The sequence below is a fragment of the Astatotilapia calliptera genome, chromosome 22 (assembly GCF_900246225.1).
Source record: "Astatotilapia calliptera chromosome 22, fAstCal1.2, whole genome shotgun sequence".
In the NCBI taxonomy this organism is placed as follows: domain Eukaryota; kingdom Metazoa; phylum Chordata; class Actinopteri; order Cichliformes; family Cichlidae; genus Astatotilapia; species Astatotilapia calliptera.
This window is the reverse complement of record NC_039322.1, coordinates 24,482,941-24,502,060: the sequence shown is the minus strand read 5'-3', so window position 1 is coordinate 24,502,060 and position 19,120 is coordinate 24,482,941. Positions and strand designations below refer to the sequence as shown.

General features: G+C 41.4%; 1 protein-coding gene and 1 long non-coding RNA gene across 3 annotated transcripts; both read left to right on the top strand.

The window, feature by feature from the left end:
- Positions 1–509: 509 nt before the first annotated feature.
- LOC113014295 (uncharacterized) lies at positions 510–1,913 on the top strand. Its single transcript, XR_003270950.1, has 3 exons — positions 510–803; positions 1,487–1,575; positions 1,774–1,913. It is a non-coding gene; the product is annotated as an uncharacterized LOC113014295 (long non-coding RNA).
- Positions 1,914–5,113: 3,200 nt separating this feature from the next.
- On the top strand, positions 5,114–17,100 carry dnai2b (dynein, axonemal, intermediate chain 2b). Of its 2 annotated transcripts, none has more exons than XM_026155713.1 (13): positions 5,114–5,192; positions 5,436–5,691; positions 7,208–7,369; positions 10,294–10,415; positions 12,961–13,103; positions 13,182–13,295; positions 13,379–13,518; positions 13,590–13,712; positions 15,526–15,749; positions 16,035–16,170; positions 16,250–16,396; positions 16,476–16,688; positions 16,776–17,100. In XM_026155713.1, exons 2-13 carry the CDS (start codon positions 5,509–5,511, stop codon positions 16,836–16,838), a joined length of 1,770 nt encoding a protein of 589 aa, XP_026011498.1. In that variant the 5' UTR covers positions 5,114–5,192; positions 5,436–5,508; the 3' UTR covers positions 16,839–17,100. The 2 variants fall into 2 exon arrangements, with proteins under 2 accessions (XP_026011498.1, XP_026011497.1); XM_026155712.1 differs by having other exon boundaries at positions 16,476–16,697.
- Positions 17,101–19,120: the final 2,020 nt, after the last annotated feature.

Here is a 19,120-nt window from a genome sequence, read left to right as displayed (position 1 = left end):
CTTTAGAGTTAAAAAACAAACAAAAAACACACACACACACTGGGCTGAACATAAGACCCTCCACAGAATGTCACATCACCCTCAACTCTTTGTTTCTAGTATATTTTTGTTTGTTTTTCAAAGAGAAACTTCATTTATAAACTTTAGCTAATGGATCATGGTTTTTAAGTTAATGAATAATAATGACTGAAGGCAGCTCAGGTCTGAAACCAGTACATCAGCTGCCCTTCTGTGGGTCCACCAGCTTTAGGAGTTTGGTGCTCTGTGGATAGATACTATGGAATCAGAACGATGCCACCTTGAAACGAAACCGAAAAATGGATTGAAACCGAAAAAAAATATTGTAACTGAAATAAATGTACTGAAAAATCTTGTATTGAAACCGAAAAAAAAATTGATAGTGAAAAACAATTAATTGAAACTGTAATTTTTTTGTTTTCGCTTACAATTTTTTTTTTTTTTTCGGTTTCAATCCATTTTTCGGTTTCAATCCACTTTTCGGTTTCAAACCATTTTTCAGTTTCACTCTGCTGGCACTGTTTTGGTGTACGGGGGCGCGCTGGGGGGCGGGGATTCCGACCCGCATGTATTTGCATATATTATAATGCTGACCAATGACTGGAGAAAACACTGACGACGCGGCTGCGGTCACGGACAAACTCGCACGTGTCTGTTCGGGAATGGCAGATGCCGAGAGGTCCAGCGTTTACATTACCGACTATTTCAAAGTGACAGCCTGAGGTGTTCTTCAGTAAATTGGACTACCGGACAGGAGGATCTGAGGCCCCACCGCATTATTTTTGGTAAGTTAAATGTGTTTGTAAGCTAATCCGTAATTTAGGTCCTTAGCTAGCTACCTAAGGACCTAGCTAGCTAAGATGAGCACTCGGCTGTCGGGGAAACATGTTTTGTAAAGTTCGTTTAGCTACCCCGTGCAGGTGAATGGATTTACCCTGACTAAAGAAATCAAGAGAAACGCACCGGGCTGCTCAGTGACTAACCACGGTTACTGTACTTTTATTATGAGTATTATACTGTAAGAGCAACGGGCTGGACTCTGCTTCTGCTCCTGTGCAGAGCTGATTATTAAATATGTGCAAACAGCAGCATGTTTTCTGTCGCTTTCCACATGTGGAAGGACATTAAAGCCAACTTTTAAATTCCCCTCATTAGTCAATAGCTACGGATTAAATAGCAAAGCCCGATACTTATGTACTGAAACCAACTACTTCCGCTTGTCAGCTTAACTTAAAATGTTACATTTTTCCCCTGATTATTTTTTTTAGCTTTTTTTTTTTTTTTTTTTACTGAGTTTGTTACAAATATTCAGGTTAAAAAACTGTCCAAATTATTTTTAATGAATTATGTTCACAAAGTCACATGTTCAGTACTCTGTACAGCTTGCATCCTTTAGGACAAATAATTTGAAACGTTAATATTTCTTGTTCAATACTAAGCTGATAACACCTCTGTATGTTGTGACCAGGATGCAGCAGCAGACTGAACCTCGACTGAAACCTGCTCCATCATCTCATCTTTGCAGATGTCCATTTATAAAGCATCAACAACTCAAAGGTAAACATGATATTAGAAAAAGTGTTAGTAAGGCCTTTAAAACAAATAAAAAAATAAACAGCTGTCGGCAGAACTGTAGGACTGAACAACTTCAGATCCCGAGTGTGTGAGGCCGGAGAAGGATCAGCTCTATTTCAGATTTGAGAGATAAACTTTATATTTCAGTTTGTGATGATTCTGTTCTGTTTGTGATTACAGGAGCCGTCCTCAGATTCAGACCTCAGCACCACCCAGTGACAGCAGACAGATCATCCTATATCTTCAATCTTTGTAGTAACTCCAAAATTAACTGAAGAAAACAGTACAAAGGTTAAAGTACCACATGTGCTGTCAGTGAAAGCTGCAGCTGTTTTATTGATAAATTTAAAGACAAAAAGTCAAAAGGATTAATCACCCCTGTAACTGTGTCACTATACATCAGCATTAACAGGACCTCAGTTTGGTGTTTCAGAAAACTGCTGATCTCAGACCTGCACAACTTCTGTTTTAAACACTGAATGTACTCAGCTACATGAAGAGCACGTGATGTTTTCTCTGACACAATTAAATAAAACCTGATTAAAAGTCAAAGGTTGTTACTTGTATTTGAACTAAAAACTTGTGATCTGGAATTCTTTCACTGTTTTTTGACAATAGTGTGTTATTTATCATAAAGTAATTCAGAGTCATTCATACCAGAGTAACCAGTGAGCACAACATATATTTAACTTTCTACAGGACTTAAAGCTATTACTATAGCTTATAGCTATAGCTATTAACTGCACTACTGTATAGTTCTGTGTAAATAATCATTCTGTACATATGATGATTTTTAATCCTACAACTGTTTATAACCTGCATAGTTCACATTTCTGTAGTTTTTCATATTTATATCCTGTTCATATCCTGTACATAGTTTGTACTCACTACAGCCTGTACATACTTATAGTTATAGAATATTCACAACATACTTCATACCGTGTACATTATAACATACCATAATAGACCCATTTCTGTAATATACTTACATATCTATATTATTGCTAATATATATTGTAATATATCTATATCATGGCTAAAGCACTTCTGGATGGATGCAAACTGCATTTCGTTGCCCTGTACCTGTGCATGTGCAATGACAACAAAGTTGAATTCTATTCTATTAAAAGTCCAGACCCTCTGAGGATTATCTGAGTACTTCTAACATTACACAAAGCAAAGGTCTCCATCAGTGTTCATGAAATGCTGGGTTTATCCTTCTTGTGAGGGAGCTGCTGGTGAAGATCACGAGCCCTGCTTGATCCCGGCGATGAGTTTCAGTCTTCCTGGTGTTTCTGAAATGATTCCTCTCACTGTGGGTCAACAGAACTTCTGGCACAGGACAGCTGTAATGAAAGAAATTGAAGTTTTGGAAATGCCCTATATGTGAGAAGCAGATTTTGTATTTACTTTTCTTTTGCCAATCAAGATAAAGTATAATTTTCACCATACAATTACTAACCTTGTCATCTCCTGTACTGTCTGTTTTGGGCTCTGGGCTCCTCCTTCCCAGCGCTCATGAGACTGCTTTGCTGCACTGTGGTATGAGGTGCTAACCTGTTGACAGTGTTGGGAAGGTTAATTTTAAAATGTATTCCACCAAAGATTATAGAAGTAATGTATTCTGAATACTTTACAACTACATGAATGTACTATTGCTGTGTGATTTATTACTATTACTGAAGGCTACTCGCCATACCAACACCAACTAGATGTTAAAATCTTAATATAAATGAGTAACAGTAGGTGGACATTAGGTAAGGCTGCAGCGATCTCGTGTAGAAAACTATTCAGCGCGTATATAAAACAGGTCAGCGGCTCCGAACCGTAGTAAAGGGACCTCTGGCTAATACGTCCGGTTCGTGTCGGGCTCATAGCTGAAAACTAGCTTTACTTTGTTGTCTGGGTCAAGTTTGCTAGCGAGAGACAGAGAGAGGCGTTGAAAGGCTGCTTATTGTTTCGGAGGAAAACACGAACACAGTGTACAGTCGAGTCTTAACAGCTTACTTGCAGCTGGGCTCGTCAGGCACTCTTTTTGGCTTTAGTGGTTATTATTATATTTACATGCTTCCAGCTCCCGTTTCTGCTCCGTGACAGCTGTACTTTTCCTTTCTCTCCCTCCCTCGCTCACAGACACATAACGGGTATGGCAGTCCATTCTCCCTGCAGCACGGACTACACTGCCCATGAGGCTACATTGTTTAGGGCGATGCCTGTAACACTCTGCTATTACCTTCATATTAAATAATTTTTGTATAATAATTTTTAGAGGCTCTTATTGCGTGTTTTGTTTGGGTTTCCACCAGCGTGGAATTACCAAAAAGTAGAGAGACCATAGCCTAACATATGAAACAGGTAAATACCGCCATGTAATCCATTTATTTCAACAAACTAACTGTATTCTCAATATCACCTATTGAACAGTAATTGTAACGGATACATTTACTCATATTTTGTATTTTAAATACGTAACGCCGGTGCATGTATTATGTTACTGCCCAACACTGCCTGTTGAGATCCTGAGATCCGCTCCTAGAACACCGGCCTCCAACTCCTGAAGAGACACGGGTGTCCCTAAATTTAGCAAATATTAGCGTCAGGCTAGCTTGCTACGACGAATAGGCTAATACCAGCATTTTACCACAACTTCACCAGATGTAGCTAAAAAAACTGAACTAATGTCCAGCCCAGTGGGACAGCAAGAAAAGATGACAAAAAATGATTACTTACTTGCGGTTTGGAGGTTCAAGCTGAAATTGAAGCAGCCATTGAAAGACGGGAAGAGAGAAAGATGGCAGCTTGGTCAGCACTAGTGGCCTCTATAATATATGCAAATACATACATACCATCACTGACTAGCTTTACTCTGTCTGCCTGTACTTTACAAAGCCATCTAACCACGACTAACCCTGACTTTGGCAGAAGTCGCCTCTCTTTATGCAGCACCCCCGGTGATGAATAAACAAAGAGGATTGGCTTTCATGCGTTGCTTTTTAGGCTCAAATCCGTTTGATGCTTGGAGGCTCACAGTGACATGAATTAATAACTCCTCCGAAATGCATTAGACCAGGGGTGTGCAACTCGGATGATCTGATATCGTCACAACAATGTGGTTGATCCTGTTGTTCCAGGATCAACCACATTGTTGTGACGTTATTCTTTGGCACGCCAAGCCATTCGTGCATTTATGAAATTCCAATGTTGCAAGGACAATATCAATTCTGCTTAGCGTTTTTTGTTTTACGGTAGTTTTTCCCGAAGTCGCAAAAGTATGACGTTGCAACATTCTGATTGGTCACTTGCAATGTTGATCAACATTTGGAACAACATTTACTATTTTGATCTGGGAACAACACCAACACGACGATATCAGATCGTGCGTCCAACTCCAGGCCTCAAGGGCCGGTTTCGTGCAGGTTTTAGACGTGTCCTGGATCCAACACAGCTGAATTACTGGCTACATTGCCTCCTCAACATGTCTTGAAGTTCTCCAGAGGCCTGTAATGAACTAATCATTTGATTCAGGTGTGTTGACCTACAGGACACTGGCCTGGAGTTGGACACCCCTGCGTTAGAACAAAAGAGGCTTTATTGAAAACGTAAGGAGCAGAAAGTACAGATATTTGCTTAAAAATATGTGGAGTAAAAGTATTCAGAAAAAAACCCTCAATACTCAATTAAATTACAGATATTTTTAAAATTCTACTTAAGTACAGTAACGAATTATTTGCACTTCTGTATACTGTATATTTCCCACCCCTGTCCTTGTTGCTAGGATGCTGTCTTTTTCACAGCGTTGCTAGGAAACAACAAACTGAACCGAGTTTGTTTCCGGTTTACAGACCCAAGTTGAGGTTACTGTAACGGACGATTGGAGCTGGCTCTTCGGTGAGTTCTCGGTGTTTTAGCGGCAGTATGGAGATCGTTCATGTTTACTCGAAGCTCCGCAGCGAGTTCGGCCGTCAGTGTCTGTTTTCTGATCGGCCTGCTGAGCTGCTGCTGGATCTCCCCCCGGACCCGAGCCTGACCCTCAGCTTCATCCAGAAGAGCCCCCGGGACCAGGCGGTGCAGGCATGTTGGGAGACGTCAGAGCACCAGGTGAGCCTCATCCCAGCGACACATGACCTGCAGCCACACGCGTGCAAACCAGCTTTAGCTCATTTTTACCTACTGTCTCAAGTGTGCGTTTGATTTCCAAGCGAAGCCGTAACACTTAAAGTTTAATACATATAGTTTAATAATAAAAAGTTGATTTCAGAGGGAGCTGTGCTTTTGACTACTGGTGCTGTACAGCAGGTGAGAGCTTTGAACTCCTCCAGTACTTTATTATCCATGTTAAGTGGACTGGCATTCCTTCTACTCAGTTTGAACATTCAGAGCGCTTCCTGCTACAAGTGTCTGCCTCGCAGTCACGCATTCATGCAGCATGTTCATCTAAGCCTAAGCACTACTTTATAGCTATTCATGCACATTAAATAAAGGGCATGATCAATTCACTTACACACTCACTCTCGAGCGATGCATCGACTCAGGGTTCAGAATCTTGCCCAAGGGTACTTTGACAGGAGTAGGACTGGAGGAGTGACATAGAAAAATCACTATAATATTAGTGAAGATATGTTTTTCTTCACTTTTATCAAGTGCATTTGAGGGGGGGTTGGAGCTATTTGTTAAAATGTTGCTTAATTTTTTGTTTTGTTTTTGTTGTTTGTCTTTGTAAGACAGCCAGGACGAACTGTAGGGTTGTTTTCTATAAGCAACAAGCATGCACTGAGGTGGGCCTTTGGGTTGTTTTGGGGGTTTTTTTTTTACCAGCGCACGAGCAGCAGCAGGAAACAAAACTTTAAAGAAGTCACTTATTACTTCATTCCAAAAAGTTTGAATAGAGGTACAAGACCACAATATGTTACCGTGATCTGCCAGAACTTCCCAGTCCCAGTTTGTTATGTGGCCCCTTGGGAGAATTAATTTCCTGCCCCATCATAGACTGTGAGCACAATGCTGATGGTTTTCTCTCATTTTCTACTGCAGTGTTTCTTTGTAGGTTGTAAAAATGGAGATGTTCTATTTTTCTGAAAACATCTCAGGCTATTGATGAGTTTTAGAAATTATTTATTAATTGTGGACACTGTCAGATTATCCTTCTTTACACAGAGAAATGTGAATAGTCTAGAGTTATCTTGTTAGTATTGGGCTATTATGGAACAGCTGGAGTGCTCCAACCACTCTTGAGAATAACTAAAATGAGTGTTACGAGTGTGAGTCTGCAGTAACTGATCACATACACACATCTTGAACTGGATTGCCAGATGGGTTGAAATTATATACACAGTAAATGGACTGGTTCTTATATATGCAATATGTCTCATTCACAGATTCATAAAAGCACCTTTTATTTTATTTTTTTTAATCTAACATCTAAAGATGTTCACATGCAATGAACACATCAGAAAGCAATTCAGGGTTAAGTATCTTGCCCAAGAGATGCAGCCTGGAGTAGCCTGGGATTGAACAACCAATCTTCTGATTAGTGACCTGCTTTACCTACTGGGCAACAGTACACCATGTGAATTACCTGTCTGTGTGAAGCTCAGGTGTTACTTGTTGTTTTCAGGTGAACACAGAGCGCTTTGAGACCACAAGCTGTGGAATAAACCACATGGAGGGGGGATGGCCCAAAGACATCAATCCTGCTGAGATGGAACAAACGATCCGTGTAAGAAAGAAGGTGGAAAAGGACGAGAGCTTCATCAACAGTGTTCTGCAGCTGGGCAGCGTAAGTTTCAAATGAATCACAGCAGTCTACCGCAGTCTTACTATTATGCACGTTGGTTGGATGGATGTTTGGGTTGATGCATGTTGGTTGGGTAAATGAATGTTAGCGGGCCAGTTGCTGGCTTTATGGATGTTTAGGTTAATGCATGTTGGTTGGCTGGATCGATATTGAATGGATGCATGTTGTTTATGGATGTTGTGTAGCCCACTGTAACAAACAGATAAAAGTAGAAACCTTTTGATGGAATTATTACTCAAGTGGTAAATGCATTTCGATGAAAAACCTTTAAACTCTAAAGCAAAACTCAAATTAAATAATTGTATAAAATTAAGTTATTGTTGTGTTTAAAACACTTTATTGTTGTTTATTCATTTTTGTTTAACAATTTTTATATTCTAATAATGTAATAGTGCCTAATAATGTAATTTAATTTTTAATCAATGAGACTTGTTGTCCCGCCTTTAACTTTTTCCTGTTCAGTTACACAGGTTGGGCGATATGTAAAAATTTTCCAACTATCATCAGTCCAGTAACTGATGATAGGCGATATATTCGCATAGGCACAGACTTTTTGTTAGGCAGAGCAAAGAAATCATGCACGGACTGATCTGCGCTTACCAACAAACTCCTCAACATACACTCAAATCAGTTGTCGGTTGAAAAACTTTTCCCACCGGATTGTTCAAATTTTCTTCTCCTTCTAAACATTGCTGGAAATTCCTATTTGGCTTATGAGCGCCACTGGTGTTTGGACTTGGATTTATATCCACCTGTAATGTGATTGTCGTTTTTGTCCAAAGGACAGATTAGTGACAGGAAAGGGGCACTTCAGGGGGCCAATCACATTTCAGCTTGGGCCAGTGCCTCTGTGGCCCTACCCCTAGAACCGTCCCTGGGTCTAGAACATATTGAATTTAATTTTTTCCTGGGCATGGACCTTCTTCCCAGTTTTCCTTAATTGGGTCCAACACTTCCTGAGACTTCCTGTCAAACAGCAACTCAAAGGGAGAAAATCCTGTGGAGCCCTGGGGCAGTCTGTACAATCTGAACAACAGATGGTCTAACCTGGGATCCCAATTGCTTTCATCCTTGTGATTAAGCTTTCAAATAAGTCTTTTTCGTAAACTAATTCGTACAGGATTTTTTTTTTTTTTTATTGTGCGAGACATGGACAAAGTGCCCTTGTATGTCTTTCGGGATGCTGTCTCAGGAGATGAGTCTGAAACAGCGCTTGCGCCACACTCTGGCAGAAATGGTCAGTGCTTTGGGATATTGCATTGCATAATCCACCAGAACTAGTACAAAGCAATACCCACATGAACTCTACTGAAATGGTTTGACGGGGTCCATGCCAATGTGCTCAAATGAAACCTTCATTAATAGTAAGGTGCAAAGATGCTCTCAGAATGGCTGGCTGGTTTACCAGCAGATATTCCGGGCAGGAAGTTTTTTTTTCATATCCCATGTAACCAGTCATTGGTTTGTAATGAGTAGAGTTGGATGTCTAGAGACCACTTTTACGTGGTCTTGGTCTTGTCTTGGTCTCGCTGTCTCGGTCTTGCTGTCTTAGATCGACATAGTGGTCGGGAGACTTGGAGTCAACAGTATCCATGACACACAACGTAACGTTCGATAATGTGTCATGCGCAAAAGCATCAGCTCTAAGAGCTGTGCTTAGAGAGTGCTTTGCAGAGAGGGTGAGAGACGCGACAGTCAAGTGGAGCGTGCGTCTGTCCTCTCAGTAAGTGAGTGAGACAGTAGACAGCGGTGAGGAGGACTGTGCGAGTGCATCGCAAAAACACATAAATATGCCTGACACCCGTAAACGAAGCAGCATCTATTATGGTATGTTATAATGTACATGGTATGAAGTATGTTATGAATATTCTATAACTATAAGTATGTACAGGCTGTAGTGAGTACAAGCTATGTACAGGATATGAACAGGATATAAATATGAAAAAAACTATACAGAATATGAAATAAAAAAAACTCTACAGAAATCTGAGATATACAGCTATACAGAAATGTGAACTATGCAGGTTATAAACAGTTGTAGGATTAAAAATTATTGTATATACAGAATGATTATTTACACAGAACTATACAGTAGTGGGAAAATAATTTCCCACCAGCTTTTTGGCACCATCAACTGGGAGTGTGCTTGCTCTGTGCAAGCCTTACAATTCAGTTGGTATAATCTATCCCTGATAATCACAAAATGTTAGTGCTTTGTCAGGACGCACCATTAATTTTTATCACTTGGTCAAAATCTGAGCGTAGAGTATCGTCATGGGACTTCTCTGGTGAAAATTCTTCTATGGAGCAAATTACAGGAACCGGCAAAATCAGTAAAGGCCCAGTTGTTTCCTCCTTCCAATGGTCAGTGTTGGATGACCTCATGTCACCACTGAGCGCAGCACAGACATCATGCACCAATCTGTTCCCAAAATCAAGGTGTGCCTTACGCAGAAGCCTTTCGCAGCCTTTAGTGTATATATTTTGCCCCTTTGTTTAATTTCCACTGGTCTTTGGCCAGTGTTATAGAAAGTTTGAGGCCCACGTACCGATATCAGTGGACCCACTCCGCTGTTCCTGCCGGGAGCCCCTTCACAAATTGTTGCAGTACAAGGAGGTTCGCAGCTCTCGTCTCCTGGCCCCAGCTTGCTACTGAAGTAGGTGGGGCATGATTAGAAAATGACTACCAGCCATGCTGGCCAGTCTTCCCCAGAACTGTCCCTTGAACCCACAGCCTCACCCCTGGATTTTGCCTTGCACAGCAGAAGAGTACATAACAGACTGTGACATTTGGGATTTGATTAGTTGAATGTCTGTGTATGATGATAGTGACAAACCAATAAACCGATCAGTGAGTGTTTCTGGCTCATTCTATGATCTCATTCTAATGGTATGATGTTGTCCAGGTCATGGAGCACTGCATCAGACAGAACAATGCTGTGGACATCTATCAGGAGTGTTTCGAGGATGAGGAGGTGGTGGAGGAAATTCAGGAGCCACCATCAGCCAAGACCGTCAATATCTTCAGGTATGGCTGACACAAGGGTTACATTTTCACTCTAGTGACTGATTCCAATAAGAGAAGTAATAAAAATGAATGACAGTCATATTTTTTTATGAAAATCATAAAATTATAATATTTCATAACTCAGTAACAATCAATAATCACATGCCCAAAACTCGTGAAAATATGGTGATGGAATAGGCTGGTGTATAGGATGTTTGAAATAGAAATTAAAATGATGGAATAATAATTCATAATGGTGGGCCACCTGTTCAGGTGTGTGTGTGTGTGTGTGTGTGTGTGTGTGTGTGTGTGTGTGTGTGTGTGTGTGTGTGTGTGTGTGTGTGTGTGTGTGTGTGTGTGTCCTTATTTTCAACGTCATGCTGCTCTGTTGTATGTTAATTGCCCCTTGGGGATAAATAAAGTCTCACTGATTCTGATTTATTTGTGTTTGTTTAATTCAAAAAAGGAAAATCATAATCAAAGTCATTGGTAAAGGGTTGGGCCACCTCTATTTTAAATGGCTTTATTGGTGGAGCAGGGAAGAGCCCCAGCTCGGGGTTGGCACCGTGAGTCAGAGAGAATTTAATCTTTGCCCACACTGGCTGATGTGTGAAGACACACCTGACTCTCTTGGGGGGTCCTTGATCCGATACAATCACCTCGTGTTGTGGTGGAGCGTGTGTAAGTCTGACTTTGATTCTGATTTTCCAAACACAAATAAAACAATGCTTTCAGCGGTGCATGCAGCCTCCAGCTCCCCCCTTCCTCAGAGCTCTCTATTGTTCCAAAAATGCCCTTTTTATCGTGATATAACACACACACACACACACACACACACACACACAGCCCCCCAATAAACTGTTGTCTAAATAGGTGGCCCTGTTTTGTCAAAAGCTAAACCTTTTTGTTTAAAATGACAACAGCCCACCATTATGAAATATTATTCCGTAACTTTAATTTCTATCTCAAACATCCTATTCATCAGCCTTTTCCATCGCCATATTTTCATGATCAGATTTTTGGGCATATCATAATTGATTATTCCTGAGTGATCAGATGTCATAATTATGATTTTCATAAAAATTATGACTGTCATTAACTTTGCTACTTCTCTTATTATGTCCTCAGTTATAAATCACTGGGTTGACATAAGGTACATAATATCCCTCCTGATGTGCCATCTTGCAGTGTCCGGGGTATCTGGGGAAGTAGCTGAAAACTAAATGAATCTTAACTAAAAGAGAAAAAAGACAAAACCTAGAAGATAATTGCTAAACAAATGTCAAAAATGTGAAAGGAAATACACTCCTCTCCACAGAGCATGAGTAAATCATCAAAACATATACAGCCACCACACTGCAAAGGGACGCTAACACTGGAGCTTTCGTAAACACAAAGTTTCATTTCATCTATATGCTGATGATTGCCAGCTTTATTTTCCTTTCAGTCATTCTGATAGCTCCCCAATTAGACTCCTGCTTGATTGCCTTCGTGATGTTAAGTTATGGATGGCTCAAAACTTTTTAAATTTTAATGAACGTAAAACGAAAGCAATTCTGTTTGGCCCGAATCGTTCCTCTGATATCCCTGATGTTGACCTTGCTGCTCTGACCCCTCACCTGAAAAGCTCAATTACCAATCTTGGGTTAAAAATCGACTCTTCACTTACCTTTGATGGTCACGTGAATGGGGTGGTAAAATCGTCATTCTATCAACTCAGGCGTCTGTCGAAGGTTAAACCTTTTCTTTCAAGGCGTGACTTGGAGACTGTTATCCACGCTTTTATAACCTCACACTTGGATTATTGCAACTCCCTTTTAATAGGGGCTGGACTGGGCACTCTGACACATCTGCAACTAGTACAGAATGCTGCGGCACGGTTTTTATCTGGTAAAAGGAAATTTGAGCACATTACTCTGGTTCTGGCCTCCCTGCACTGGCTTCCAATTGAATTTAGGATTCATTTTAAAGTTCTTTTATTGGTTTTTAAATCTTTAAATGGTCTGGCACCTGCATATATGTCTGATTTGCTGAAGCCCTATGTCCCCACTGAGCAGCTGTTGCTCTCAGTCCCCAAATCACGGCTGAAACTGTGAGGAGACCGAGCGTTCTCTGTCGTGGCTGCTAAGCTTTGGAATAATCTTCCTCTTCACATTAGACAATCGACATCAGTGCTGGTTTTTAAATCCAGATTGAAAATGCATTTTTATTCACTGGCTTTTGACTCAGTGGTTGACTGACTTGTATTTACTTATATTTTATTGTTTTCGCTATGTTTATTATTTTATCGTATTTATTATTCTTATGGTATCTATTATGTTTCTATTGTTCAGCCTTGGGTGTTTTTAAAGTGCTATATAAATAAACGATGATGATGATGAGCTCTGCTGTCTCAGCCTAAATGCAGAGGACAGACAACTGCACACAAAGCAGGAGAGAGATCAAAAACATGCACTGGGTCAAAATCACAGCATGTCATGCTAGGCCTATAACCCACATACATCTTGTCTGATCCTTGGCCAATCAGCAGTCCGGTTGGTAATTGTTGTACTTTCTGTGTCCTCAGAGATCCTAATGAGATCAAACGTACTGTCACCAGCCTGTCCTGGCAACCTGATGGGGGCAGGAAGCTGGCGGTCGCCTACTCATGCCTTGAGTTCCAGAAATCATCCAAAGACATAAGCCTAGACTCCTACATCTGGGACATTGGTGGGTCAGAGAGGCCACAGATTGACTTAACACCACATCAGGATCAATATGTTCACTGCACAATGTTTTCTGTTCCAGAAAACCCGAACAGACCAGAGATGATGCTGAAGCCAACGTCTCCACTTGTCTGTCTGGACTACAACCCCAAAGACTCCCACACTCTGGTGGGGGGAAGCTATAACGGACAGATTGGTGGGTTCAGGTCTACACATAGTCAGAGAGGTGAGCTTCTCTCTGTTACCAGGTTTATTTACCTACACGTGTGTTTTGTTTAGCGTTCTGGGATACCCGGAAAGGGAATCAGCCAGTGGAGTTTTCTTCTTTGGAGCACAGCCACAGAGACCCAGTGTACAAGATCATATGGCTGCAGTCCAAGACTGGAACCGATGCCTTCTCTGCCTCCACCGATGGACAGGTAGACTGATAGATGGTTTGGCAAACCCTTTGAAACCCTTTAAAATAACCCTTTATCTGTCTGTCTGTCAGGTTTTGTGGTGGGATGTCCGCAAGCTAGCTGAGCCCACAGAGTGTCTAGTCCTGGACCCAAGCCGGGAGGGGAACCTGGACCAAGCTTTAGGGGCTACATCTCTGGAGTTTGAGCCCACCATGGTGAGAGCTGTTTCCGTTTTAAGTATTTAACAGTTCTCTACTAATGTGGCTAAACTTCATCATTCTTACTGAATGCATTTGGTTCTGTTTGGTAAGCTCCAACAGTGGACTTGTGAGTATCCCCACTGCTGCCTGCTGCCTTTCACACTGGATATCTTCATTCTGGTAGTTTGGTTTCAGTGATGGAGCTATGTGTAGGGTGATCCTAGTTACATCCAGTCCAGATCACTCCACTTCCTGCACCATGATAACATTTAAAATGATGTGAGGAATCCTATTATCATTTAAACAAAGAGGAAGATCTGTTCGCTGATTATAGAAAATGTTCTGATACATAGATAGTTGCATCCATTCAGGGTTGGACAGTGGGATGTGTTCACTCTGTAGATAGTTACCAATTCAAAGTTGAACTTCGAAGCAGACTAAAGTCATGAGTAAAAACAGCTGAAGCCAGAATGGCTGTACAGCAGACAGTTTACAGCAGTGAGGTGGATCAAGTTTACCTGAACACTCACTCCTTTTGTATAGTCAGTTTCACTTTCTTATTCTGGACAAAATCCCAGAGTACAGAAGAACAGGCAGTAGAAACAGCTTGGGTTCAGCAGCATCACTCTGTAGAACAAACCACAACTTTGATAGCCTACATGATGCTGTGTGGAGCTTCAGTGTGGTGTGTTATGTTCATCTGCTGTCTGTGTTTGTTTGGAAACTATACATGTGAGGATTGGTACCTAATCTACTACAGACCAAATCTACAGGTCTGCAGTAGATGGGTTTCTTTCAGGATTTTCTTTGTTCAGTCATGAACTGCCAATATAGATAAACTTGCAATTCAGTTTCAATTATATAGAGCCGAATCACAACAACTGTTGCCTTAAGGCGCTTTCCTTGAAGATTGTGGGCCAACGTGGTTTAATTTTTCTTCAACTCAGACTCAGAGATATTCCAAATCATTCTTTTTAATTGCTCAGTTAAGAAATCTTTAGTAGAATCTGCTACTGTAGGAAAATGTTTTGTAGCACTGTGCTGTCATACTTTTATTAGCTCAGTTCAATTCAGCTTTATTTCTATGGAGCTAATTCACAACATTTGATTTTAACCAACCTGCTGTATAGTGTTGGATACATTATGGCACAGAGACACTCCAGGAAATCTACGTGGCATTTCTGCTGCAGGAAACATGGTGGTGGAAGTATAACTCCCGATACTAAAACCTCTTTAAATAATTACTTTGAGAAAGTAGATGATAAGCTCCTGAAAGAGGAACTGTGATGGACAGCTCAGCGTCAGATAGGCTGGTTTGAACATGTGCAGAGGAGGGAGAGTGAAAAATCTGGACAAAGGATGAAGAAGATGGAGCTGCCAGGCAGGAGGAAAATAGAAAGACCTCAGAGGAGGTTCATGGATGTAGTGATTGAGAACATGCACAGGGTTGGTGTGACAGACAAGGACGCTGGGATAGGAGGAGATGGAGGCAGGTGACCTGCCGTGGAGACCCCTAAAGGGTGCAGCTGGAAGAAGAATAGTAGGCAAACTTTTCAGAATTTTTAAAACCATATTTGCCTGGTGACTTCAAACATGCAGGATTTATGTCCTGGTGACCATTTAAATAAAAGTTCATTTCAATAATGCCCAAATAGTTGCCCAGAGCAATAAAGAGTTGTCTGTGGAGTTGCGAGAGCTGCTTCTTTAAGACAGTGTATAGCATGAGGCTCATTGTTGTCTCACAATGTTTTGTCCTAAAGTGAGCCTCCCAGGATCATGACTTCACCAGCTTTAGGTGTTTCAGTCTCTGTCATTGATGTCTCTGCAGCCAACTAAGTTCATGGTGGGGACGGAGCAGGGCCTGGTCATCTCCTGTAACAGGAAGGCGAAGACCCCAGCTGAGAAGATTGTCTGTACATACGACAGCCACCACGGACCCATCTACGCCCTGCAGAGAAACCCTTTCTTCCCCAAAAACTTCCTCACTGTCGGGGACTGGACTGCTCGCATTTGGTCTGAGGACATCAAAGAGTCATCCATCATGTGTACCAAGTAGGAATCAGTGATTGCAAACCTCTGATAATAATTCAAAACAAACTTCCCCAAAAGTTGATTCTGTTCATCTGGACGTAGAGTTTTCAGTGGGAGAAATGTTTCGTCACTTGGCTGTCACAATGATGCCATAAAGTTTCACAAAATAATATGCAACAAAGCATTAATGCAACATTGATGCATTGTTGCTCTTTGATCTTTTCTTATGACCTCCAGGTCTTCCTTCCAGATGGTCATCCTGCTCAGACTCAGCTATATCTTTCTCTTTGTCTCTTTGATACACAGGTATCAGATGTCGTACCTGACAGATGCCTGCTGGAGTCCAGTCAGACCCTCTGTCTTCTTCACAGTGAAGATGGATGGCGTGCTGGATGTGTGGGACATCCTGTTCAAACAGAGCGACCCCACGCTGAGTCTGAAGGTGCTCCGACGTGTCCTACAGCTGGCTGATGTTGCCGTTTCTTGCTGTTTCTGATGTTAATGTGTGTTTTGGGCTCCAGGTGTGTGACAACTCTCTGTACAGCCTCAGTGTTCAGGACAACGGGCGCTTGGTGGCCTGTGGCTCTCAGCTGGGTGAGGCTACGCTGCTGGAGATCTGCTCTGGGCTGTCGAACCTGCAGAAGAATGAAAAGAGTCTGCTGGCTGCTGTAAGGAGACACAATGACAAACTGAGCTGAGGTCTTCTGACTGCATGATGAGCAGCTGTGTTTCTCAACACTTCTGCAGATGTTTGAGCGGGAGTCTAAACGCGAGAAGATCCTGGAGGCACGGCAGAGGGAGGTGCGTCTAAAGGAGAGGAGTCGCTCGGAGCAGAGCAGAGAAGAGGAGGCGGGCCGTGAGGAGGGAGAGGAGGACCCCAAGCAACTGATTGTCAAAGCTGAAAGTGATTTCTACAGCCTGGTGGAGGCAGAGGTGAAGAGGAGGGAGAAGAAGGACGAGGTGATGAAGGTTAGGAGGAAGAAGAAGAGTTTTTCATTTGGTTCCTTTAACTCTGTTCTGACTGCTTTTTGGTCATTTATTTTCCAGGAAAAAGATATATGTGAAGAGAAAGATGTGAAAGATGAAGAACAAAAAGGAACATCAGAATGAAGGAAAACGGGAGACCACTAGGGGGACGTAAGGAAGATGGCAGCATAAGCTTGCAGCTCCCGGTCAAAAGTCGAAAGAGAACCAGAATTCGAATATTTCCACCGCTAAACCGTGTAATAAATGCCATGGAAGGTGGAAGAAGGTCAAAAAGACAAAGAATGAAGGAAAACACGTTTCTTTTTTAAAGTTAGCAGCTGTTTTCAAGCAGATTCTGTCACTGTTTTACATTTAGTTCAGTAAATGGTGATCTGTTTAATGAGCACTTTGTGTGTGTTGGACTGTTTTATACCAGTATTGATAATATTTTGTCTGTCTTCTGTGTTAATGGGTTGTCTAAATTTCCATGAAATGAAGTCTCAGATTTTAAATAATTAACTTAGTGGTGCTGTTGAAGCTTATCAGAGTGAGAACAGTCCACATGTAGTCATGAAAACCATCTCATACCCAGTGCTGTGGACACCCTGAGACTTGGATATGTCTCAGCTTTGGCAGGTGGAGAATCAACTTGTTATGTTTACAAGTTCTGATCCTATACGCAACTTCCTGCAGATCATTATCACATTCAGTCTTTTTATATCTGACTGCACTTCGTTTCTTTTTTTTTTTTCAACTTTTATTTAACTCCCCCCCCAACAAATACAAGACTGGTTCACATCCAAAATAATAACACTACACAGCACTAGAATATTACAACATTATGTCCATAATTGTTGTCCACTAGGATTCAGTTTACAGGTTACTCCCAGTGCTTCCAGTGGTTTCTTCCATTTGTCCACAAAAATTCGGGAGCTCCCATCAATATAGTGTCCCAGCCTGATCAGAGTCATAACTTCAATGATGAGCGACCTCCATAGAGAAATGGAGGGAGGCTCAGCCCCCACCCATCTCAACATAATGCTTTTCCTGGCCAACATTGACAGTGACTGAATTACATGCTCATGTTGTACCAGTGAGACAGGATGGGGTATTTTCATCATCCTGCAGGGCAGCCGGCTGGCCGGCAAGGTCACCATGTTTGTGAATATGATAACCTGAGACTGAAGTGGTTTCCATCCCTCCACCCATCCATCCATCAGTTGTCTTCTGCTTTTCCTGGACCAGCTATCACAGGGCAAGGAAGGGTTAACCCTGGGTAGATCGCCAATCTGACACAGAACCAAGTGGCGTAGGAGCTTCAAATTGATACCGTAGGTGTATGGTATCAAATGGCATGGTCTGGTGTCCTCTTGGACAAGTTCAAATCTCAATGACCACGACCTCAAGGTCAAGTTTTCTGACAGTCTTGTGACTGTGATAACTTGGGAACGAGGTGACATGTGCTCTGATAAATAATAGGGCAGTAAGCCAGAAATGGATTTATAGATAAAGTGATACCAATGAACCATCATTCGTAAGGCCAGTGAGGACCAGCCAGAGAATATAAAGTACAGTGGTGATTAGAGCCAGTTATAAATCTTAATGCCCCTTGATAGACAGACTCCAACAGATGAAGAGACTGAGCAGAGGCATTCATTTAATTATGTCACCGTAATCCAGGAGAGGCATCTGTAATGAGCATCCCAACTCCCTGAACCACGGTCGCCCTAGCACCACACCTTTCAGCCACAGTTTATTCGTTTTTCGGTTATTAATTTGGCTTATTTAATAATATGCCCACATCTTGTGTAGTAACATGTTTTCGTATTATATTGGTTTATTTTCAGTATATTTCTTTGTTGTTGACTATTTGGAATATAACCTGTAATGTTGACAATGGATCATGTGAGGTACTGCACAGCATCATGATTCATTATTGAAGAATGTGATAAATAAATGCTTTGGTTTAGCGTTTTTGAGATTAAACAGTTCTCAGATTTAATTTATCTGAGTGTTTCTTAATTTTAGACTAGTCAGCTAGCATGTTTCCTGTTTATTTTTTATTTCTTTATTTTTAAACTAAAATTCTAATAAGCACGGTTATATAAGATAAAATCGACACACCTATGCATTTCCATGAAGTGGAGTTAACAACCTTTTCCTGTGAGGTCTTTAATCTGTCAGACCTATGATGAACTCACAGAAATGGACAACTCTCCAAATGGAGGATCTGGAACATGGAGAGTGGAATACGGAAACAAAAAAATGTACCATGTCGACCAATTTAAAAAAAAAAGTCAACACGTGGGATTTGGTTGTTTAGGAAGAGGGGAGAGTTTTGGGAGTGACGGTAACGGCAGCGAGACTGAGAGAGCGAGCGAGCGAGTTTTTAGATGTGGGAGATTTGTGACGTTTAGTGTGGAGTG